General features: G+C 42.8%; 1 protein-coding gene across 2 annotated transcripts in view; it reads right to left on the bottom strand.

Moving 5' to 3' along the window:
* DOP1A (DOP1 leucine zipper like protein A) overlaps positions 1-26,536 on the bottom strand; it is a 227,795-nt gene that overhangs the window by 62,580 nt on the left and 138,679 nt on the right. For both annotated transcript variants that reach the window (XM_030199075.1, XM_030199077.1), the window contains 4 exons: positions 21,413-21,589; positions 12,217-12,342; positions 7,338-7,472; positions 2,451-2,506 (listed from right to left, as the gene is read on the bottom strand). In XM_030199075.1, the coding sequence (XP_030054935.1) occupies positions 2,451-2,506; positions 7,338-7,472; positions 12,217-12,342; positions 21,413-21,589 (494 nt within the window). The remainder of the gene's footprint in view (positions 1-2,450; positions 2,507-7,337; positions 7,473-12,216; positions 12,343-21,412; positions 21,590-26,536) is intronic.

Raw genomic sequence — 26,536 nt, 5'->3', positions numbered from 1 at the left:
GAGAAATGGCCATTTAACCCTTCACACTGTTTTCCATCTTTTAACCAGTTCCCAATCCACAACAGAACATTGTCTCCCACCCCGTGCTTTTTTTTTTCCTCAGGAGTCTCTGACGAGCTTTCTGAAAATCTAGATACACTACATCGACTGGCTCACCTTTATGCTATGCTATTAGGACACTGTGGCCCGCAAAATCCCTGATGCTTCAGGTTCAGAGTGGGTCACAATATATTACAAAAAGACAATAAAAAAGCATGCACAGCACAGTACATTATGCTAGCATATCTAATTAAAAATATCTTCATGTTTACAAAAACTCATCCTGAAAATACCATAAGATGGACTTTGACAATGCACAAGGGTAAAGCATACCGTAGCATGATCACAGAATAGTAATATGATCCTAAATTAACTTTCTTATATCATATACCCTTGGTGGGAGGAAAAGACTATAACAAGCGCTCATGACTACAGGTTCTGGACTGACCACCCAACAAACTAACCAAAAAAAGGAAAGTTATCAGGAATATCACCATTCAGTGTTTTAAAAATCAAGCAACAAGCTTTAAATTTAATCTGTGCCTCAACTAGCAGCCAATGCAAATCCAGGAGCAGAGGAGCCGCAGGATCAAATCTAGATTTACAGTAAATTAATTTTGCTGCTGTATTCTGAACTAAGCACAGCTTCCTTCTTAACAAAATGATGTAAATCTACATGCACAGGATTCAATACAAATACATCATCAGAATACAAAAAAATCCATTCACAAGATAACAATTGAATCATACATAATATACTCATATAAATGTTATATAGCAAGGGGGAGATTGGTGAACCCTGAGAGACACCACGCGGGGGCATCCAAGACTCACATTTTCTGGACTTCAAAAACCTTCAAACCATTGTAATATTGTTCCTGTTACCCCAACCTCTAATAGTCTATACAACAGAATGTCATGGTTAACATTATCAAAAGCTGCAGACATGTCAAACTGCAGGAGCAGTACCTGACTACCCCGACTCGTATGTTCTTTAACGTAAGAAACCATTTCTATAAGGAGGGTTTCAGTACTGAGATGGCGGGCTGCCCGCGATGCAGCTTCCGGCATGCCAAAGTGCTCCCACCAGTTCGGCAGGCTGCTTCTTCCTGATCCCCTGGACCTGGTGCTCATAGGCACGTGTGCGTGTGTCTGGCCCAGTTTTAAAGAGTCAGCAGCAAGGAGACCTAGGTGCCTGTTTGGGGGGATATAAGGAAGTACTTGTTTCCATATCAGTTCCTTTGGCGTGGAAGAGTAGCCTAGTGGTTAGTGCAGTGGACTTTGATCCTGGGGAACTGGGTTTGATTCCCACTGCAGATCCTTGTGACCCTGACAAGTCATTTAACCCTCCATTGCCCCAGGTAGAAATAAGTAGCTGTATATATGTAAACCGCTTTGAATGTAGCTGTAAAAACGTCAGAAAGGCGGTATATCAAGTCCCATTCCCTTTCCTTTTGCAACAGGTCTCTTGATTGCCTTGTCTGACTTCCAGACCAACCTGCCTTACCTTGTTTCCAGACCAGCCTGTCTTGTCTTGTCTCCAGACCAGGCTGCCTTGCCCTGCTTCCAGACTACCTTGTCTAGCCCTGCCTCCAGACCAAATTGCCTAGCCTTGCTTCCAGACTACCTTTCCTAGCTTTGCCTCCAGACCACCCTGCCTAACCCTGCTTCCAGACCAGCCTGCCTAGCCTTGCTTCCAGGCCACCTTGCCTAGCCCTGCTTTCAGACCATCCTTGCCTCCAGACCAGCCTGTCTAGCCTTGCTTGTCTCCAGTCCAACTTGCTTTGCCTTGCCTGTCTCCAGCCCTGCCTCTGCTGCTGCCAAGTAATCAGTTCCAGCTGAGCCTTGTCTTCAGCTCCAGTTGGGCCTAGGCTGAAGGATTGCTTGCCACCAGTCAGGGCCAGGCTAACCCTCGGACTGACCGGGTAGCGCCAACCCAGCTGCAGCTCAAGGGCTCACCTTTCCAGAACTGTTACAGGTAAGGGTAATGCATTTGATATACCTCCTGTCTGTGTTTCAACCAAAGCGATTTACATATTATAAATAAATACTTTCTCTATCCCTAAGTTTTTGTACCTGGGGAAATGGAGGGATAAGGAACTTGCCCAGGTTCACATGGAGTTGCAAAGTTGGTGAGAGGATGGTTGAGGTTGGGTCACTGGATGGGTGAGGACAGAAAGAGGATAGGAAACAGGTGAGGAAGTTGGGGGTTCAGATGTGTGGGTCCCTAAATTAGGAATCCCATGTCCAGAAATCTCTAAGTTGGGAATCTTAGGTCTTTGGTGGTTGAATTCAATTGCAACTTTCACACCTGTTCATTAATCATCAATGATCAGTTCAACTGAAAAGATTTAAAATACCCTTTTCTTTCTCACATCTCAGCTTTTCTTTTATTATCCATTGTGGCTTACCTTTGAATGTAAGCATAGAAATACTGCAGCATGCAGACTTCCAGTGAAAGATGTTTCTGAAAAACAGAGAGGTTGGTCTACTAGCAAATAAGTCCCCACATTTTTCTTTCTAGTTATCCAAAATGAGAAACCTGCATAGTCTTACACATAATTAAGTATAAAGTATATTTTAATAAATATAAAAACCTCTGCCAGCACCTTTCATGTTTCTATGTGTTGTGACTTGTTAAGAACACTTGCCTTTTCGCTGTATTTCCCGTCAACTGATTCTCGTCAGGGAATCAACATGTGCAACTTCTAATATCCCCTATACTTATTCAGTCCTCCTCTACCACACAGCCCTTCATCTCTTCTAAGGATGAGAGAGGAAGATGCTTCCAGTCTAGTTTCTAGATCAGATTTTCACAAACCTGTCCTGGTGGCTCCACATGTAGTTGGGTTTTCAGGATAACAACAAGCAATCGCATGAGATATATCTGCATATGGAGAAATCAGTTCTCAGCTGATAATTTCTTTTTTTTCTAGAATAGTCCAAATGAGTGGCTTGTATTCCCTTTGCAGCAGATGTTGGGACAGAGTTCCCAGTGACATTATCACATGGTGCAGCTAATTCACCTGCCAGTACTCTAATGTCAAAGCTAAAAATACTTGAAAAATGTTACAAATCGATCATCACTAATTTAAACTGAAAAAAAGCTAAGAAACCTAGACATTTCCAGATCATAATCATAGTAGGACCAGGCACTCCCCTCTGAATGGAAACTTGATTGCTCTAGAAGAGGTTTGCTCAATTAATTGGAAGAGCCAAAAGATAAGACTGATCCTGTACAGAGAAGACAGTTAGTAGCAGCAGCTGTGCAAGTTTACAAGTTTAAGCAATATTTGATACTAGTAAAACAGGCCTGTTTCTGACATAAATGAAATGGGCGCTAGCAAGGTTTTCCTCGGAGTGTGTATGTTTGAGAGAGTATGTGTGAGCTTGATTGTGTGTGAGAGAGAGAGAGAGTGAATGTGCGAGTGTGTGTGTGTGACAGAGAGAGAGTGAGACTGCTGTGAGAGTGAGAGAGTGAGTGTGTCTCCTCTGTCCCCCCCTCCAGCCACCCAGCGATTCTCCTCTCTCCCCTGCTCCCCCTCCAGGCACACCCAGCGATTCTACTTTTTCCCTTGCCCCCTCCAGCCACCCACCGATGTTCTTCTCTCCCCTACCCCCCTCCAGCCACCCAGCGAGTTTCCTCTGTCCCCTGCTCCCCCTCCAGCCACCCAGCGAGTCTCCTCTGTTCCCTGCCCCCCTCCAGCCACCCAGCGAGTCTCCTCTGTCCCCTGCCCCCCTCCAGCCACCCAGCGATTCTCCTGTGTCCCCTGCCCCCCTCCTCCAGCCACCCAGCGATTCTCCTCTCTCCCCTGCCCCCCTCCAGCCACCCAGCGATTCTCCTGTGTCCCCTGCCCCCTCCAGCCACCCAGCGAATCTCCTCTCTCCCCTGCCCCCCTCCAGCCACCCAGCGATTCTTCTGTGTCCCCTGCCCCCCTCCAGCCACCCAGCGATTCTTCTGTGTCCCCTGCCCCCCTCCAGCCACCCAGTGATTCTCCTCTCTCCCCTGTCCCCCCTCCAGCCACCCAGCGATTGTCCTCTCTCCCCTGCCCCCCCTCCAGCCACCCAGCGATTATCCTATCTCCCCTGCCCCCCCTCCAGCCACTCCTCCACTTTAATCAGCATATATTAAATTTCCCCCATGTGCTACAGAAAAGCACTGAGCACATCCTATATAATAAAACGCACCTCCAATGTTCTGAAGCCGAGAAAGTGAAGCCTTCAAGCCTTGAAGCATTCGTGCGCTCTGTAAGGCTCCATCTTCTCAATTGACGACACATAGTTCCGGAATGTTGCAGGAATGCTTCAAAGCTTGAAGGCTTCACTTTCTCGACTTCAGAACATTGGAGGTGCGTTTTATTATATAGGATATCACCCAGAGATCCATGGTGAGCGGTTTACATTAAAATAATTCAAGTCAGAAAGGAAAAGTGGAAGGGAATTATAAATAGTAACAGAGAGAAACAGGTGCCGTTGAACAATGTCCGTGACCTATCCATCCCACTAGCGGCTGGCAAAAGCGGAGATAGTCCATGAATATCCTAGTTATCACAGTATAGATTCCTTGGGAAGGTTCTGGACTGGTCTAGCAGGATTGCTGGAAAGGAAATAAGCAAATATGAACTAATTTCTCCTTTCGTATCACCCTGCTAGATAAGTCCAAATAAGAATATCCAAACTTCACTAAGACATAGGATGGGCAGAGGATACCGTTATCTTCAGGTCACTGCCCCGAAAGTGAAATCCACCTTAGTTTGAACATCTACTTAGTAATGCTTCATAAACAAATTCAGCAAAGACCATGTAGTCACCCTACAGATATCCACCAGCGACACCAGTCTGAACTCTGCTGTGGAAGAAGCCTATAGTCTAGTAGAGTACACTTCAGAACCCCCATAACCTGAAGCTTAGCCCAAGGTGGACTTGTATGCCACCTCACCTATCCAGAGAAAGAACAAACAGCCTTTCCATTTTCCATGAGATTTGTTACTTTCAAAAACCACAGAAGAACTCTGCCTATATCCATGAAACAAAGGTCTCTATCCTTTCCGTGACACTCAGGCTTACAGAAGACCAGAAGTGAGACAACTAGGTTCAAATGGAAGGCTTAAGCCACACTAGGTATAAAAGGACAAAACTAGCCAAATTATGACTTCTTCATGGAAAAAAAAAAAGCAGATGTTGATCCCTAAAAGACAATGCTTGTAACTCTGAGATGCAACATGTCAAACAAATCACCACTAGAAAAACTATCTTTAGTGAAACATCCTTAAGCATAATCCACGTCACTGGCTCAAAGGGAAGGCCCATTAAGACTCAACATGACCTTGGTTTTTTGCACATTCAAATTCAATTTATTGGTCAGGGCCCAGGTGCTGACAGAACTTGTATCATTCACTATAGACTCAGTTTGATGCTATCACTGGTAAGAGAAGCAGGATGTCATCCGCATAGGATAATAGTAGTTCATTAAGTTCCAGGTGTAGTGAGGCAAAGGATGACATAAAGAGATTAAACAGGATAGGTGAGTGCTCTAACTACACAACCCCTACTCACTTGCAGCCTGCACTCCCAGGGTGGAGGGAAAAGTGCCTGTTTTAAGAATCTTGTGGTCCCATTGGTCTCTGAGGACTGTCCCACTATCTACAAGGATCATTGGTCTGGCCAGTTACAGCTGTTACCAAGGCATCCAGCTTAGGAAAAGAAAGTCCACATCCTCAAGCAAGGACAACATTGCTTGAAAAGAATTTTACTCCTTCGAAGGTTGCTATCCAGTGACTCCCATTCTGCCAGGATCACACAGTGGATCAATCAGTGAAAGGGAAAGGCTCTCAAAGGCTTGCTGAGCCCTTCCAAAATGGGAATCCTGTCAGACTTTCTCTTCACAGCCTGTACATCCAGTTCTTCCTGCAGGAAAGACCTACTGACCAATGATTCTTCTCCCTCTGTGGAAAATAGCCCCCCCCCCCCTCAGCAATGAAACTAAACAGTGGAGAAGATGGTGTCTTGGAAACTACTACTACTAATCACTTCTATAGCGCCACAAGGCATACGCAGCGCTGTACATTAAACATGAAAAGACAGTCCCTGCTCAATGAGCTCACAACGCGATTCTCCTCTCTCCCCTGGCCCCCCTCCAGCCACCCAGCGATTGTCCTATCTCCCCTGCCCCCCCTCCAGCCACTTCTCCACTTTAATCAGCATATATTAAATTCCCCCCATGTGCTACAGAAAAGCACCGAGCACATCCTATATAATAAACGCACCTCCAACGTTCTGAAGCCGAGAAAGTGAAGCCTTGAAGCATTCCTGCAACGTTCCGGAACTACGTGTCGTCAATTGAGGAGATGGAGCCTTACAGAGCGCACAAATGCTTCAAGGCTTCACTTTCTCGGTCTAGCAGGATGATATAGGGCCTGCAGATATATGAGATATTTTAAAATAGGATACCTATCAAAATTTCAATATCTTTTATGCCTAAGTAGATTAAAAAAACAACAACAAACAAACAAAGGTGAAACAAAAATCAGTAACCATTCAAACAACACCTTCAATTTTGTTTCCTTAAATTGTGGGACCCTCATAACAGAGGCTTTGAGTTCCTTCAAATATATAACAGAACTGCCTTCTGTGAATATAATCATCAATCCCACGATTATTAAGCAAGCCTATTTTGGAAAGTCTTTTCTCAAAAATCATTTTAATACCAAAAACTTTTATAAAGGCAACATATGATTATATGTACCTTTATTAAACAGTCTCCCAGAACTAGTCGCTAAAGCTCATACATATTCTCGCACAAAGTGTACTCTATGCAAGTATGCATATAATTTTAAGCATGTGCATACCTCACAACTTTACACAGCTCTTTCCCCAGGAATGCCTATATATGGGCTATATAGAAGTATGCAAGCTTGCTGGCACATGTATTTGTATGTGTGTAAATATATATGCATAATTTTTTAAATAATAGTCATACCTTAAACAAGGAACCTGCTTCATGGAAATCACCCCATTACATGCAAATTTATTTCACTTCAAGCATATTCACTGAATATAAAAACCCATCTGGCCGTGAAGTCCCAGGACAGGTGTGGAAAGCACTGCTCTAGATGCTGCAAGAAAGAGCAGCACTTGGTTCTCTCCTTTCTCCTCCCTTCCTGGTCAAGGAGAAGGGAGTGGAATGCTTTTTCATCACACGGTGCAAAATAATAATAGCACTACTACACAAAATAATTTGGAATGGCTAAAGCTTAATATTACCAAGTAAATCCAAGAAACAAACTAGCAAGTCATACCTTGTCCTTGGCTATAGCTGGTGGCTGCTTCAAAACTTCTTTCACTGTCTGCATGACGGTCTCAGTCCTCATTACACTTATAGAGCGCACTAGCTCCACTAGCAAAAGTTGCTCCTCGCTTGCTGCAGGAATTACCTGAAAATGAAGTCAATTTTCATATGGCATCTTTATGGGCCACCAGAACACACTGTTAAGAAAACTATATTTAAACTCATTATCGGGGTGCACTTCACTGAAGAGAATGTTATGAATGTATAAACTAGAATTACTACTTAAAAGTTAGAGCTGTACCGAATAGCATATTTTACTATTCGGCTGAATACGAATAATGGGAATTGAGCTCTAACATAACAAATAATAAAAGAAGCAATATGAAATCAGAGATAAGTGTTTATTTCATTAGGTTTTAGCAGAGTAGAGCCCTGGATTATTCATATCCAAATTTAAATAACTATTTGGCCTAATACTAATAATGTATTTGGGGAACTATTCTGGGCCAAACTGAATCAAATATGAATATTCAATACAGCCCTATTAAAAGTGACAAAGAAATATTGAAGAAACAAATTCTGGGGGTACAAGTGTAGAGACCCTAGGGTCCTGCTTTAAGGGTGCCCAAAGTGACACCTAGAGGCTCTACTAGAATAATATACTTTGGACTTTACTTTCATCTTGCAGTTTCCAATAAGAATGAGGTTTACCCTGTCCATTATTAAAATAAAGGGAAGAAATAGATATTGGAAAGAACTTACTAGGGGTATAAAATCTTGCACACAATTTAAATTCTTGTTTTTGAATCCTGCCTCCCAGGCCATTGAGCTACATGAGGGGTGAACCCAATCCAGCCCAAAGGCCCTGGCCAAGTGTTTCCCAAACCTGGTCCTGGAGGCACCCCAACCAGTCAGGTTTTCAGGACATCCACAATGAATATTCATGAGAGAGATTTACATACACTGCCTCCACTGCATGCAAATCTCTCATGAATATTCATTGTGGATATCCTAAAACCTGACTGGTTGGGGTGTCTCTTGGACCAGGGTTGGGAAACACTGCCATAGCCACTTAAAGCATAAACAAACACAGAAGATAATGATACATGGCAGCCCTGGCCAGGACAATCTGTAAGGAGAACCCTAGGAGTCTTCAGCAGTAACAGCAGCTGCTTAAATTCTGTACTGTCACTGGAACAGGGAATCCATTGCACTCACTCCCTGGAGCAAAAGCAAAGGAGGAAGGAAGAAGCTTGGCATAGTTGTATTTTCAGCAGGGTAACCAGAATCACATTTCATTTCTTTAGGACCCTGGTCTCCCCTTACATTATACGGGCATACTTCAGGACAGCCCTTACACAAATAATGCAAAATGCTTGGAATATTTTTGTAGGATATAAACTAAGCACAAAGCTACCCAGTTGTATCAGTGGTGTTATCCCCTTAATGTGAGACTAACTTGCATAGTCTCACCTGCAATCACTGCACTTCTATAAAAAGCAGTTGGTTTATATGGATGATGCCCATCTTACAGTGTAGTGTATACACCACTATATGCTGCCCAGCGTAGAGTGGCATGGCTGTCCAGGCCCAAATGTCCCTGAGGTTTTGACATTCAATGGTGCAACCTGTGGGAAGATCAGGTCCCACTGCCTGAAAAAAACAAGTTAGCAGTGACAGTGCTAAGTGGTGCAGCTGGCAGATAGAGCAGAATATGTCAGCTGAAAAGGACAAGCTGACAACAGTGATAAGCAGTGTGACTGATGGGGAGCAAGGCCCCACAATCCAAAACAAGCAAGCAACAGTAGGAGCAGTACTAAGCAAGGCTGAGATACAGTGGTGGTGAGCGGTATGGTTAGTGGGGAGAATGGGGTCCTGCCAGTCCAAGCAGACATATCATCAGTGGCATAGCTCTCAGGGAGTCAAGCCACTGTCCTCCTCACTGCAGCACCAGAAGCTGCAGGACACATAGAACCCAGACACCAAGGAGACAGTGTAGTCACTGAAATCTAGGTCTCCGGTCAGTAAATGACAGCTCTCGTGTTAGTCGCTATATACCTGATGAGCTGTCAGCCAAGCAATTGGAGGGGGGGGGGGGGGTGAGGAGGAAAACATCATCTGAACTGTTGTGACCGACACTTGTGCCGTTCCTACCCTACTATCAGCCATGCAGAGAGGCAACAGACAGGCTGAATCTCTGCTATCACAAGCTGTCCCTGTCCCTGTAGTGGCAGCTCCTGCCATACCAACCATCTAGCTCAGCTGTGTGAAATTGCTGCCTTGTGCAAATGCATGGTATGTACACCTGGTACACTGGTCTTGCAACATTCACCTAGGTAAATTGCCCTGGTTTAAATTCATCCTCCTCACAGCAGCTTAACATAAATTTGGGTTTTCACACTATGTGTACTTTTGCTGGACTCAAAAGGCATGTTTCAAAAGTTGGGAAGGAGACCTTGCATATAGATTTGATTTTCAAATGTACTTGCACTGTTTTACCTCCAACTGGTTGCCCACAGGAACAGCAGATGCAAATGTGTGCAGTCACTTAGAACATGCACACCTTGTTGGCAATTTTCAAAAGAGAAATTGATCAAAGTTTCCTCAAAGGCTGCCACAGACAACAGTGTAGAGAAAACAGTAGGAGTAGTACTGGAAGCCAGTCAAAGGCCCTTGGAGGGTTCTGCACCTCCTTCAGTATGTTTATGTTTATTAATACACTTGATATCACTGACACGCCAGGTTACAGCAGTTTAAAATAAAAGAATATATACATTAAATAAATGGAAAAGAACACCATATTCAAAATAGGAAAGTAGTTGCATGCATATAAGAATAAGTCACAGAAGAAAACACCACCTTACATTCCCATCTGCGGTTCACACTACCCTAACCAACTACAGAAAGAGAGAGAAGTCTGGTGATGGGCGTCTGAGTAGATGAAAACAAGGTTGTCCTGTGACAGTAGCCAGTGGAAAGTAGAATGCATGGATGGTGAAGCATACACTCAGCTGCAGAAGTTTCTCAAATGGACTCCATCAATGATGACACCCAGGCTCTGAGGACTTGCTATCCTGCTTGCCATTGAAGAAACAAAATTACCCTCTTAGATTTTACCCCCTCCCTCCCCCAATATAAACGTGATCATGTTGGGATTTTGAAATAGCTACAAGCTTCCATGGTCAAGAACAGTCAAAAGGTGCATGTAATAATATCCCAAATACTATACAACTCTGGCCTATATAATGTAAGTAGTTATGATCATCACAATTTATAATACTGTTCCTACATTTCCTTGTTTTTACTGTATTCTTTACCGTGTAAGATGCTTTCTTTTACTATGTAAGCCGCACTGGACCTGCTGTATGTGGGAAAGAGCGGGGTACAAATGTAATAAATAATAATAATAATAATATATGTTAGAACTGTAAGAAGGGAGCCATTTCTTAAGAAAGCCCACCTTGAATCTTGTTGATAGCAGGCAAAGCAAACGTTCAGGTGATATTGTAGTCGTGTGAGAAAAAGTTGCATGTTCTGGTGAAGCTACAATAGAACTTCATGGCTTGAATGCAAATAATTACATTTAATGCAACATGTTCTACTTTATGTTTATTTGCAATTTGCTATACCAACTTTGTCAAACATAAAAGCAGTTTACAGATTCATTGATAAAATGGAAAATCGTCAGACCTTCGTCCTTTCGATAACAGAAAAGGGACAGAACAGTAGGCATAAGCTAAAAGAGATGCACAGTGTACCTACTACCTGTCAACCCTACCACTGAAAATAAACTTGAAGAAATGAGTCTTCAAGGCAATTTTACATTTTTTCTAAGACGACTCATTGTGCACAGGACAACAAAGATGTCACCCAGAGAACACCATCTCTAGTGTGAAGCATCGAGGTGATGGCATCACGTTATGGGAATGATTCTGAGGTTGCAGGATGGTAGAGACAAAAACTGATGGAATTCAAAAAGGCGTGGGGTGAACACAGAGGAACTCTATTTAGAAAACAGATAGTATTAAAAAAAAAAACAACAACTCTTAAATGGCTGCAGGAGGTGGATGTGAGTGTGATGCATAGACGACTACTCCAGCTGTAAAGAATTAAGGCCAGTGCCAGGCAGACTTTGTAGGTCTGTGTCTGTATATGGCAATCTGATGTAGGTTAACCTGGAAAGGGCTTCAATGGCAACTCAAGTAGCTGGAACCAAAGACAGTACTGGGCAGACTTTTATGGTCTGGGTCCCGCAAATAACAAGACCAATTTGAATAGGCTGGAGTGGGCTTTGATGGCAACTCCAGTAGGTGGAACATAAGGATAGAGCTGGGTGGATTTCTGTAGCCTATGTCCCAGAAATTCCAAAGACTCATGATAAAGTGTATATAATGTCACATTCATTGTTGATTTAATCATGAATTAATACTGAGTGGGACTGTTGGGCATACTGGATGGACCGTTCAGGTCTTTATCTGCACTCACTTACTATGTTACTATGATTCAATGCATATATACTGTTAAAATGCCTTTTTGTAGAGATTTTCCTAGGATCGGATTAGGCCATAAGAGGCAAAAATGTGCAGAGAATTGCATTCCCCCCCCCCCCCCCCAAAAAAAAAAAAAATCAAAAAATCATGTTTCTGCTAGAAATACTTGTAGAAAAAAAAGGTACAAATCTCTATGGCTACACCCTTAGAGGCCTGTAAAACTGATTAGCTACGTTACAGGACAAACTTACGGAAAGCTTTCCTATTCTGTGATTATGAGAAAATCCTTAGCAAATTTAGCCCTGTATCAACATATATGCATTAAATATGCATAAGTACAAGACATATAGGAACTACATCACCATCATGTTATAACTCAACTAGATGCACTTCATATACCTTTGTCCTAGCAGCATTTTTGTTCCGTCGCCTTTCATTCCACACAAAGGCAATAGCAGCCATGAAATGAACACCATGGTTCATTGAGATTGGACCCAACAATTCAAGGATCTGCTGCCTCAAATTCTAAAAACAAAAGATAATTTGAACAAATTAACACGAGTGTTTTGGTAGAGCATTTTTACCTGACTGGTAACTTATTTTATAAAACTTCTGAATTAATTATTAAAGTGTTGTGTTAAAACAACCAACCAACCAACCCCCCCCCCCCCCCCGCCCCCCAGTATTTTCTGAAACCAGTACATCAAATTAGCAATGTCACATATTCATAACATCCTATACAATAATTCTCACCTCCAACGTTCGAAACCTGGCTGCCTGGTGTCCGTAACTTGGACTCCGAAGCCCTCTGACGTCACGACGCATTACGCGGAAAACCAATCAAGTTGGACTCTGTTTGTGTGCGTGCGTCTGACGTCAGACGCACGAGCACAAACCGAGTCCAACTTCACTGCGTTTTCCTCCATCGCGTGCCGCCGAGAAGGGGAGACTTCGGCCGGCTGGCGGGGGGTTGGGGTCCCTCACCAGCACAGGTACGCCAGAGCGGCTGGGGCAGTTTGGCGGAGGGAACAGGGGCTCCCAACGCTCGCGACAGGGGGGTCCACGGGTCAGGAACTGCGAGGGAGGGGGGTCTAAAAATCGGAGAGAGGAAGCCATGGAGGTGGTGTCTCGAACTTGGACAGCGGGAGGGAGGGGTCTGGAACATGGAGGGGGGGGTTTTCTGTAATTCGGATTGAAGGAGGGAAGGGAGTCTGCAACTGGGGGGGGGGAGTGATGGGGGGTCTGATGGGGGGGCTGCAACTGGAGGGGCGAATGATGGGGGGGTCTGCAACTGGGGGGGAGTGAAGGGGGGGTCTGGAACTGTGGGGAAAGTGATGGGGGATCTGAAACTGGGGGGAATGCTGGGGAATCTGGAACTGCAGGGGGGACTGATGGGGGGGTCTGCAACTGGGGGGGTGATGGAGGGGTCTGGAACTGGGGGGGGGGGAATGTGGGGTGTCTGGAACTGGCAGGGGGAGTGATGGGGGTTCTGGAAATGGGTGGGGGGTCTGGAACTGGAGAAGGGAGTGATGGAGGGGTCTGGAACTGGGGAGAGGAGGAAAACCTTGCTAGCACCCGTTTCCTTTGCCTGAAACAGGCCTTTTTTACTAGTAATTAATATTTGCCACAAAATTGGGGGGGGGGGGGGGGGTCAAGAGCCATTTCTGAATGGATGTGTAGGTGAGAAGCTCCGTGGCACATTTTCCAAATAAATACAACTACAGAAGCTCCAGGAATGTTTTTCCACAGTTTTCAATTCTGTGATCATGTCTTTTCAAAGATAAACCAAAACTGAAGCAGCTTTTACTACTACTGCTACTAATCATTTCTACAGCACTACTAGACATATGCAGAACTGTATGTGTTATATACAGGTACTTTCTCTGTCCCTAGAAGGCTCACAATCTAAGTTTTTTGTACCTGGGGCAATGGAGGGTTAAGTGACTTGCCCAAGGTCACAAGGCACTGCAGTGGGAATCGAACCCAGGTTGCCAGGCTCAAAGCCCGCTGCACTACCCATTAGTCTACTCCTCCCTTTTAAGATGAGTCCTGGCATTAAACACAGAAAGCTGAACCAACCTCACTGTGCAAAGGCCCGACTGGCAAAAATGGTGCCATTGCACCACCGGATATTGCAGAACAACTCTGTAATATCACAGGGTTACTTAACAAGAACAATACCACAATAAAATAAATCAAGGCATAGGAATTATGGTTTTACCCAAACCCAATAAAGACCCAACAGTCTTTATCAAACTACAGACAAATATCTCTTTTAAATGCCAACTACAAAATTCTAGCAAAAATTTTATTTAATAGACTCAAAAGACATATTGGGCTCTGTAATGCATCTGAACCAAATACGTTTCAGGCAGAACAGGTATATAAACGAATAATTCACGACCCTTCCATTAGCATTCCATTATAGTCACAGCTCCACCCTATAGTGGATATGTCCAAAGATATACAGAATGGTTGTGCAAAGTGTGATCTGTTCCATTTTGATTATTTCAACAGTCTGTTAATTGGCGTCCCTAAACAAGTTTTGAAATCCCTGCAAATAGCGCAGAATGCCACTGCAAGATTAATTTCTGGCCAATCCAGATATAAACACATGGTTGGTAACTGAATATTGTATCTGTTACAAGATACTATTCTGTTTTTTTTCATAAACTTTGCATTTGCATCAGCTGTCTGGAGGAAAGGAGAAACAGGGGTGATATGATACCTTTCAAATATTTGAACGTCTGTATTAATCTGCAAACGAACCTTTTCCGGAGATGCGAAGGCAGTAGAACGAGAGGACATGAAATGAGATTGAAGGGGGGCAGACTCAAGAAAAATGTCAGGAAGTATTTTTTCACAGAGAGAGTGGTGGATGCTTGGAATGCCCTCCCGCGGGAGGTGGTGGAAACGAAAACGGTAACAGAATTCAAACACTAAAGGGACAAACATAAAGGAATCCTGTTCAGAAGGAATGGATCCTAAGGAGCTTAGCCGAGATTGGGTGGCAGAGCCGGTGGCGGGAGGTGGGGATAGTGCTGGGCAGACTTATACGGTCTGTGCCAGAACCGGTGGTGGGAGGCGGGGCTGGTGGTTGGGAGGCGGGGATAGTGCTGGGCAAACTTATACGGTCTGTGCCCGGAAAAAGACAGGTACAAATCAAGGTAAGGTATACACAAAAAGTAGTACATATGAGTTTATCTTGTTGGGCAGACTGGATGGACCGCGCAGGTCTTTTTCTGCCGTCATCTACTATGTTACTATGTCTTGCTCTTTGCATTCATCAGCTGCATATCTATTGGATGCAACTTCTTTTTATGTGATATACCTGGAAGAGAACAGATTATCTATGTTTTATGTAGCAGGGCCCTTACTATTGGATGTTCGCTCTGTGAAAGACTTGAAGGATTTTAAAGTTTCTCTTAACACTTTTTTTATTTTATCAGGCCTATGGTTAGACTGTTTGATATTTTTGAAGTTTAATTTCTTTTATTGATTTTTGATACAGATACCATCAAGAGCTCACAACATAACAACAAGTAACATTTTACAAAGTAAGGCAATACCGGAGCTCACATGTAAGAAGCAGCAATCTACATTCAGAATCAAATTAAGTGAAAACAAGAGAGAGGGAGGAAAGAGGAAAAGAAGAGGGAAAGGGGAGGGGGGCTGGAGAATACAAATCAATACATATAAATGGCGAGTGTCGTACTCACTCGCAAATGCGCAGTAGAGACCCTCTCTGCCCCGCCCCTGCGGCAATACGTGATGACGAGGGCAGAACAGAGAGGGTCTCTACTGCGCATTTGCGAGGGACACCGCCGTCGCTAACGCTCCCCCCCACCCAGAGTCGCCGCCGCCACCCACCTTCCACCCGGTCGGGCCCTCGCTCCGCTATTGAAACAGCGAGGGCATGCAGCACAGAGCTCTGCTGAGCTGCCGTCGGCCTTCCTTCTTCTTCTCTGCCTGTGTCCCGCCCTCGACGACATTACTTCACACGAGGGCGGGACACAGGCAGAGAAGAAGGACGTCCACGGCAGCTCAGCAGTAGAGCTGCGTGCCCTCGCTGTTTCAATAGCGGAGCGAGGGCCCGACCGGGTGGAAGGTCTGTGGCGACGGCTCTGGGGGGGGGGGGGGGGCGAACTCGGCGGCAGGGTGGGGGGCCTTTCAACCCCCCCCCCCCCTATACTAGCCCGTTTTTACGGGCTGAACGGCTAGTCAAAGTATAAAGCATGCACATGCCAAAAACACATCAAATTTTGTACTTATTTTTGTACCGTATCAAAATAAGCAGCAAGTGGTAGCCACCTGATATTATAATATTTATGAATTAAGATTGTGAATTTTCCAGTGTAGAATTGAATGTTTCTGCTATTTTAAGGTCTGTTTGTATTGTTTTAAATGAATTAGACTATGGATGTAATATAATCCCCCTAGAATCCCAAAGATAGTGTGGAATATAAATGCTGAAAATAAATAAAGCTTTGATAGGGTGGAGTGGAACTTTTTATTTACAACAATGGAATGATTTGGGGCCCCAAGAATATTGTATAAGAACCCAACTGCTAGAATTTTGGCCACTCCTCATTATCAAGGCATATATTTCTAAAAAGAGGTACTCACCAAGGCTGTCCACTTTCCCCACTATTATTTAACAATGCCTTAGAACCTCTCCTTATTGCGCTTCGTCAAAACCAAGAAATTGAAGGGATCTATACTAAATCATTTGAAATAAAGGCTGCAGCCTATACAGATGATATAATACTTTTCTTTTCCAATCCACATACATCAGTTCCCTCCTTTTAACGCTTGTAGATACGTATGCTAATTTTTCCGGTTACAAAATCAATAAGCAAAAACACAGAAGTCATTCTACTGAACATTTATGCGACCCCTGACATTGTTTCCCCCCCAAGGCCTACGCCGATCTTCAAAGGGTCTAAAATATTTAGATCTCTAGCCTAATCTAGACACCCACCATAGAAATGAACACAAAGAACATAGTAAAGATAATCAAAGACTAGTTGGTTCCTGGTGTCTTCTCTTTATGCCCAAAATTAACTATACTCTCAGGATACGATAACACAAAAAGGTTTTGCAAAAAAACTAAAAACATTTCTGTACAGAAAATTCCTGACGATCGATGCAAAAAAAGATGGACAACACAACAATTCTACCAAGTATACAACACTCCACTACCTCTCATCTATCTCTCCTCTCCCCCTCATGCACCCCTGACCTGATCTTGGCACATCTGAACTATGAATCTGAATCTATATTTGCAAATGTGATTGACTCCTATCAGATCACCTGACGTCAATATGTAAGAATGACTGGACTTAATGTAAGCCACATAGAACTGAGTCCCAACTTGGATGTTTGTGGGGTATAAATCCAATAAAGTAAAGTAGTAGCTCAAGGCGAGTTAAAATCAGGTACAATGAGCAGTTCCCTTTCCCTGGAGGACTCACAATCTATGTTTGTACCCGAGGCAATGGAGGGTTAAATGATCTGCCCAAGGTCACAAGGAGCAGCAGTGAGATTTGAACCGGCCACCTCGGGATGTACCACTAGGCCACTCCTCCAGGTCAGGAAAATAACTGCTCATAGGAATGGAACAGGGTCTCAGTGAAGAGGTTTCTCTCACTCTCTCCACACTCCCAGCTGAGACATGAGAATTCCAGTAGCTTCTGGGCTAGATCTTGGGCTTCAGAGCCAATCAGGGCCCAGAGCATTAGCACTAAGGGCTTTTGCTATGCTGTATGATTCTTATATAGATTATAAGTGGATTACAAACAATAAGTCCTCTTTTTTGGGAGGGTTTACAATTGCATATCTATTACATTGAAACTAAAAAAAAATCTCTCTCATCAAATGCATATCTTAAATATAATTACAGTTGCATATCTAATATATTGAAACTAAAAAGGATCTTTCTCGTCAAATACATTGAAACTAAAAAAAAAAACATCTCTTTCATCAAACAAAAAAAAGACAACGCTTTACTGAAGGAATATGTTATTTTCCGAATTTCTAAAGGCAGTCTGTTCGAAAGCCAATGGCACTGTAGCAGATTACTTTTGCCCTCGGGGATTTTCCTCTTTTCCTCTAATTGGCCGGGGTGACATCGTCACCCTGGCCAATGAAAGAGCCCTTTCAGGCTCCAGACAGGCTCCCTGACCAATCACAGCTGCACTTCTGTATCTCTGGCTCAGCCACATGGAAAAAACTGTCTGAATGAGTCCACAGAAGTGCAGCCTGAAGGCAGCTGTTGATGCGCGACAGAATCGCTCAGCCCTCAGCCTCAGGTCCTCTTGGCTAGTCAGGCCGGTGGACCGCTTCCTTTCCTCCTGCGATCCAGATCAAGTCACAGCCTGCCCTCAGCCTAGCTGCTGTCCGCTTCCTCTGCATCTAGTGCTCAGCCTGCTGCCTTGGGCTTGTGGTGGTGCCAGCCCAGAGAGACAACTTAATTTACCAGGCCTATTTCTGTTTTGATTGTGGGTTGGTTCCCTGTTAGTTATATGTAAATTATAATCACTGGTCTTTGGATCTTCTGATTTCATCAGTATTTTGTTATACTTTACTACAAAATTCCAATTATGAGCAGTTATTTTCCTGACTTGGAGGAGCAGCCTAGTGGTACATCCCGAGGTGGCTGGTTCAAATTATACTATTTAATGTGTGTGTTTTTTAGGGACAGAGAGTTTGTGTATGTTTCTTAGGGAGAGGGTCAGAGAAAGTGAATGTGTGTGCTTCTCAGAGAGAATTCTGAGAATTTCTTTAGGGGAAAGAAGATATGTTTCTTGATATTTCCAGAAGCACGGAAACCAATTTTTGATTCTACGCTCTGGGGTGCTCCAACTGAGTGCAAACTTTTACTTACAATTACCCTGTAAATGTGCTGTGATTTTGTATTTGGTGAAATATGCCTTTTTGGGAATCTATGCATTTCACATCTTTTTTGGCTACTAGGGGATCTCCAATGTCGCCTCTCTGGATTGGTGGGTTATAATAATAGTGGCATTTGAGAGTACTCTGCCCACATACCTGGATCTTTTCTTAGTTAATTAATATTTTTCCTTTACTCTCTCCTCTATGTTAGAAGAATTGATCATTTTCATTGATTAATACTAGGAACCCTGTTTACTAAGGTGCGCTTGAATTTTAACGTGCCTACAATCAGCACACGCGCTAACCGTGTAGGCACCTATAGGGATATTGTAGGCACATACAGAGTTAACACGTGGTAAAAATGTTAACGTGCCTATAACGTGGCTTAGTAAACAGGGCACTAGGTTTCCTATGATAGCATTGTGCTTATTTGAATCAGTTTTGTTCTATACAAGTTTTGTTTGATTTGTCTTTATTTTTTTATTTATGAAATGTCAAACAAACTTTATGTCAACAGGGGGTGGGGCAGAGCTAGGCAAGGGTCCTGGGGGGGGGGGGGCCCATTGAACTGGTCTGCATAGGGTCCCGCAATTGCTAAGACCGACCCTGGGCAGAGCTGGTTGGGAGATATCTAGACTGCCCCAACTTGACATTTCGTCCTTTAGATTGTAAGCTCCTTTGAGCAGGGACTGTCCTTTGTTAAATTGTACAGCGCTGCGTAACCCTAGCAGCGCTTTAGAAATGTTAAATAGTAGTAGTAGGGGACATTCACTATACAAGCACCATAAGCAGCAGGCAGCAGCATAGCACCAGAAGTCTGTTTATGTTTATTTGAGAAGTTGATATATCGCCTTTATTTTAAAAAAAGTCAAGGAAAATCAGAAAAGAACTCCATTAAAACAGGAAAGAACCCATTCAAACAGACCATATGGCAAGAAATTATCATGCCAAGGGCAAACTGAAAGCAAGCAAATGCCAGAAGCCTAAGAAATAAGATGTGTATCTGTCTGAAGAGCAAGAGTGCATTTGTGTGAATGTCTGAAGAGGTACAAATGCAATAAAATAAATAAATAAACAAACAAACAAACAAACAAACAGTGCAAGAGTATCTCTGAAGACCAAAGAGTGCATGTCCATGTGTTCCTATGTTTTTCTCTGGTGGGGTCAATGTTGTATAAATAGATTTACCTTTTGAAAATCTAAGCTAGAGTGCAGGATACTAATCAGTCTGGGGAATTAATCCAGCTATTTGGTTATCTAGGCAAATTTCTTTGAAAACTGTCCCCCTAATACTGCTTCTACTCTGTCTATATTGTTTCAGAGGCCCCAATGGCAGCTAAATATTTGTGAAAAAAATGTCTTGCTAGTATAGGGATAGGGTTTTGCTAGTAAAGGGTTAATCATGCTTACAATTTCTGGAATAAATGTAGACCCTCTGAAATGTAGATTCTTTGGCCTTGAACATTACAAGCAGAATGGAATGTACCTAGATATGCTTAGAACCAGACAAGCTGACTAGCAGCCTAGAATTGTAACATGTTAGAAAATGTGAAAGTGTTGACAGACACACAGGCAACAAGCTTCTTTTGTGGAGGAGTGGCCTAGTGGTTAGGATGGTGGACTTTGGTCCTGGGGAACTGAGGAACTGAGTTCGATTCCCGGCACAGGCAGCTCCTTGTGACTCTGGGCAAGTCACTTAACCCTCCATTGCCCCATGTAAGCCGCATTGAGCCTGCCATGAGTGGGAAAGCGCGGGGTACAAATGTAACAATAATAATAATAATAATATAGAAAATGTATGAGAGACGCAGGGAGGATTTTTAGAGTCAGACAATCTTCTGACTGCAGTTGGATCTGTCTCCTTGCAAGTAAATAAAGCCTGACTTGGTTTAATGATATTCATGAGTATGTTAATTAAAATTCTTTTAACAATATTTTATTTTGCTTTTATAATTTGTGAAGCCTTTTTGACACTTAAAATTTCCTAAATTTATACCTCAGACACATCTCCTTTAAATTTCATCATTTGGGAGAATCCACCTTTGGCATCTCTGGTTTACACCAAAGGCAATGGAGGATGAAAATGGCTTGGCCCAGCATCCTTGGTTTTTGGACCATTGCTTTAACCACTAGGCCAATTCACTCAAAGTTAAGTCTAGCTGGACAACACTATTAAACTATAACCACACTTCTTGTTAGCCACGTAACTTTTGTTGGTCAAACAAGATTTAGCCACTTGTGGTGGTGGGGGGAGGGGGGATAGAATACTCAAGTCTCAGAGTTTGTCAGTTGGACAAATCTTTTGAATGTTGACCCCTTAGCAGATTAAAGCCAAAAAAAAAAAAAAAATCAGTCTGGCCAGTTATTCCTGTCCACAGAGTTAAGACTTTATCTATCTTGGTTGCAGATATAAAGCACAAATTCCTTTGCCAAGCCAACTTTCATTATCTTCCTCCATTGAATGCCATGCTGCTGACAGATAAACATGTACGATCCTATTTTTAATCTCCTCAGCAAGATGCTGCAATAATCCAAACAGCTACCTGCATTAGTATGGCTGATTCCTGAATAACTGACCTTCCAGGTGATGGCTCTCAAGTTTAGATCAGGCTCACAGATTTTTCCCAGAGAGATAAGTGTTAATGTATCTGACCCTGTGATAGTTCTCACCCTAGTTACACAGAATTTTTAATTCTCTGACCTTTGTAGATCCGAGGTTAACAGTGGTAACAGATGCTGCAGCTACTGTTTTCTCTGAAGAATCAGCCTGATGCAAAACACTCCAAAGGAGAGTTACGGAAGACATGATCATATGAAGGATCGACAGGATTCCACTACGGGCTTCAACCAAGTGCTTCTGGTCCACATTAACCAACAACTAACAGAAAAAACACAAAACAGCATCAAACGATTTCAAACATCAAATATACAGTCAAAGCACTTGTGCTCATTACAAAGTCTAGAAGGTGACAGCAGCAACCATCTCTTCCCAGCTCAAGTTCTTTTCCCTTTCTTTCATGTGTTGCCAAGATAATTCATTTATCTGCTGCAGGTAACACATGACAATAGTATTAGCGCATACTAGGGGAGGGAAATTATCAATCTGTGCTACCATTAAGACGTGCTATTTTACTGATAACTCCAATTATTAGTAACTAGGTCTTATTGTATAAAATGGGACCTGGGCTAAAATAATGGTAGCCCACATTGAGAAATTCCCTCTAAAAATTAGTAAATTACCCCCTAAGAGGGTAATTTTATAGAACATTTCCAGCACACCTAGCCTATTTTATATGTGGAATGGTAAAATTTGGATTTACTTATTTCCTTTTCTTGAGTCTTGTCAGATCAGCCCAGAGGAGTGGGCTATGTCTCCCTGCCTGCAGATGGAGCCAGAGACTTCACTCCAATTATAGTGGGCTGGTGTTGCCGTCATCTCCATGGTATTCTAGATAAAAGCTAAGACAACCCAAAGGCAATTGTTTTGTTTTGGGTTTCCAATTAATCACCAAAATCAGCCTAATATTGCCCTCGAAGCCTATACCAAGGGCAAAGGGAAGTCACCCTGAGTAGTGTCCTACCACACAGTGAGAAGACAAGTGTCTCTGTGAAGGAGCACAACAAGGAGTGGTCCACCCCAGTCAAACCAACAGTGCAGAACTACCTTTCTAAGGAAGTGAGAGAGCCGACTGACTAGTATTGCTCATGGACTCTTGAATGCAGGCAAAAATAATTCATGGTCACAAACCAAAGAATGGGATACCTGCATACATCATGGGTAAGGCTCAATTGATAATGGACTAAAACAATCTGTAAGACTGACAGCCCTTGACTGATTATTTTGGACTGGTCTGGCAGTACTCAAGGAAAACAACAGCAGAAGAGAGGGTCAAAGCACACAAAACAATGGAGAAACAAAAAAAGCACCAAAAACATAGGAAAGTCCAGAGTCCTTTATTAGACCCAAGCAGACTGTGTTTCGGCGACAGAGCACCTGCATCAGGGGTCAATGCATTATATGAATAACTGAGCTAAAAGCCCAATTTTGAGATCCCTGAGTGCTAAGACGCACTTTGCTATACAGTGGATACCACACTCTTAATCTTTGTTTTGCTGATTAAGTGTGGTGTCCACTGTATACCACACTCTGCTTTGTTTTGCTGATTTTAAATGCTTTTAGCTCAGTTATTCACATACACTGATTGCATTGACCTGTAACGCAGGTGCTCTGTCACCCAAACACGGCCCATGTTGGGTCTAATAAAGGACTCTTGACTTTCCTATGCTTGAATGAGCCTTGGTACTTTTTAGGACTCAAGGAAAAGAAATTAACAGTTGGGTCCAATTTTCACCTTCCTTAACATCCATGCCAGATCAGTCTAGACAAGTAGAATGTACCCAAGCTATACCCTGGACTGGGTGGGAAAAAAGACAGAATAATTTTAAGTACTCTTACATAAGAACATAAGCATTGCCATACTGGGACAGACCGAAGGTCCATCAAGTCCAGTATCCTGTCTCCAACAGTGGCCAATTCAGGTCACAAGTACCTGGCCCAATATCCTGTCTCCAACAGTGGCCAATCCAGGTCAGAAGTACCTGGCAAGAACCCAAAACAGTAAAACAGATTTTTATGCTGCTTTTCCTAGAAATAAGCTGTGGAATTTCCCAATCTATCTTAATAATGTCTTGTGGATTTTTCTTTTAGGAAATAATCCAAACTTTTTGTAAACCCTGCTAAGCTAACTGCTTTTACCACATTCTCTGGCAACAAATTTCAGAGTTTAATTACATGTTGAGTGAAGAAATATTTTCTCCAGTTTGTTTTAAATTTACTTATTTTCTTTGACCTTGATCAATTTAAAAAATTGCCTTTCTAAAGAGGTATGAAAGATATGACTTGACGTGTCAGATTAGATGGCACTGGTTTATAGGTCATATTTAAGCAGATATGAAATGTGAAGTTTATCTTCTTGGTTTTCTATGTTATTTTTGGATTTATTCCTCTTTTTTCTCATGAAGGTAGGTTGTTTGCACTGATTATATGTGCGATTGTGTTCTTTGTATTTTATGTGGTGAATTTTCCTATTTTTTGTAATTAAAAAAAATCAACTCTACCAACTAACAAATGGCCACCCCTACCCTGACCTACATCACCTGACGTCTTTACCATCAGAAGAAAGCAAGCCTGATTCTGACAGAGGAGGTCCTGAACATCTTTATGTGGGATTTAACAACTCTCAGATGTATTAATGGTCAGTAAATCTTGAACAATAGAGGTAAGTGAAGCTACAAGTCCCTTTGCTTAGATCCTCCATATAGTCTGGTTTGAGCTAGTTCAAGACAGGGCCAAAGTATTTAGGGCCAAAGTATTTATGGCCATGTTTTTAGGGAGCTCCTGCACCAAGTGGCATACATTGCAAGTTCAGACTTGTGCAGTTTTAATCCCCCTGAAACTTTAGGGACCACATTCAGAGACTGGCTAGAAGTACTTATGGGAAGTCTCTCTCGCAATACCTGCTGGAAGGCCAACATGGCTCTATTAAGAGGATGCTGCATCCAACACAGGAGGACTCAAGTCATGGAAGCACAACATATAGGACCCTGGAAAAATAAAATAAATATACAAACGAAAGATTGTTTAAACCAGGGTTGTCCAACCTCAGCACTTGCCAGGTTGAGTTTTCAGCATTTCTCCAATTAATATGCATGAAACCTATCTGCATACCATGGAGCCAGTGTATTTAAACAGATCTCATGCATATTCATTGGGAAATCCTGAAAACCCAACTGGACTGTGGCCCTCAAGGACGGGAATTGAACAACCTTGGTTTAAATGGAGACTCCAATTTTTCCACCATGGGTGTCCCTTAATGCTGTGCTTCCCTCCGATTGTGGTTTTATAAGGTAAGAATAACTCCCTAGGTGACCCAACACTTCATTCCTTCTCTTCACCAGAAAGCAGTAGTGTAGCCACATGGTCTGGAGACCTACTCAGGCCCCTCCAAATCTGCAGCACCTGTTAAATGGTTGGTGGGGATGAAGCCCCACCAGTCATAAAAATTCGCTGCCCAAGCCGCTCCCCACCTCCTTGTGTGGCTGCAGCTTCTCTCTCCCAAACAACCTCTCCACTGAGGCAACACCCCTTTTGAAGGGGTAATTTCCCTGTCTATCAAACTGGATCATTGATTCCATCAATACAGAAGTGCTGACTAGGTCTTATTCCTCGCACACTGCAAGAGCCAAAGCCTTGTGTTTATTATTTCAAGCAATTTATGGTTTTCTTCCTTAGCCAAAATCTCAGCAGACATTCAAAACAGTCTCGCCATTATGGTCAATTGGGCTAGCACATTTAAGTTTAAGCTAAATAAGGAAAAAACACATTGCCTCATTCTCTCCTCCCCATTCAAACAGTCTATCCTGGGCATGATTGCTGCGCTGGACTTCTCCATCCCTATCGCAGCAAGTCTGAAGCTACTCGGGGTCATTCTGGATTCCCACTTGACTCTCAACTTTCAAGTATCGTCAGTTACGAAGCGCATGTTCCTTTCCATGAGGTATCTTAACCGTATCAAGCAGTTCCTACCATTTGACCTCTTCAGGACTTTAATCCACTCACTCGTCTTGAGCCATTTCGATTACTGCAATGGAATTTACACCGGCTGCAAAGAGCATACCCTTAAGAAACTCCAGATTGCGCAGAACACGGCAGCAAGGCTTCTATTTGGCAAATCTTGGTTTGAAGCAGCAAAACCCCTTTGTGAAAGGCTCCACTGGCTCCCGATTAAGGAACGTATTGAATTTAAACTCTGTGCTCTTACACACAAGATTGTATATGGGGACGCTCCAGCTTATATGTACAGCCTGATTGACCTTCCTCCCAGAAATTCCGAGAAGTCATCCTGCACCTATCTCAATCTTCACTTTCCAAACTGCAGAAACTTAAGATACAAGCTACTCTTTGCCTCCTCTTTTTGCTTTATGAGTCCCCGTTGCTGGAACGCATTGCCATTAACGTTAAGAGAGATAGCCGATCACGGTATGTTCAAGAAGTCCCTGAAGACCTACCTATGTGATCGATCGTACTCCTCTGCTGCCTGACCTTCTGCAATCCCTCATCCCTTTTTCCTATTGGTTCCCACCCTTCCCCTCTACTACCCTATTATTTGTTGTCCTAGAATTACTATGTTATTCTTTTCCTGAATGATGTAAGCCACATGGTGCCTGCCTCAGTGGGATTATGTGGGATATAAGTTTTCACAATAAATAAATCTGTTGTGTAGTTTATTGAATATTTGATCATTCAGCTCGTTTATGTCGTTTGTTAATCTTTTAACCTCCCTGTTCTCGAGTTCGTTTTTTTTGCATATTTTTAATTTTTTGCATTCTTTTACAGTAGTGTATTCATGAAATGCTTTATCTTCTTTGATAAGATTGGAGTCTTCTTATTTGTTATTTTGTAAAAAATAAAAATTTTTTTTTATTTGACAAATATTTAGGTGTTTAGCACTGCTTAGATATGTTACGCTAGACTATGTTCGTTATTTTACTTTTTTCGTTTTTACTCCTCTGTAAACTGTTTTTTTACTTATGTAAACTGCCTTGAACCCCGATGGGGATTTTGTGGTATATAAGCTCAATTTGATATTGATATAAACCCCTCCAGTTTTGCTTCTGACTGGGTGTTAAAGCTCCACAGATTTAACCCATCCATCTGGTACCTGCTTGTTCCTAAACCAGGCCAAATGTGCTGGGTACAAAACCTGTAGTCCAACATCAAAGCCAACGACAAAATATTGAAAAGATAATACTTGAAAATATGTTG

This window comes from Microcaecilia unicolor, chromosome 3 (assembly GCF_901765095.1).
Source record: "Microcaecilia unicolor chromosome 3, aMicUni1.1, whole genome shotgun sequence".
NCBI classification, from domain to species: Eukaryota; Metazoa; Chordata; class Amphibia; order Gymnophiona; family Siphonopidae; genus Microcaecilia; species Microcaecilia unicolor.
Note: the sequence above shows the minus strand (reverse complement) of the source record. Positions and strands in the feature narration are given on the sequence as shown.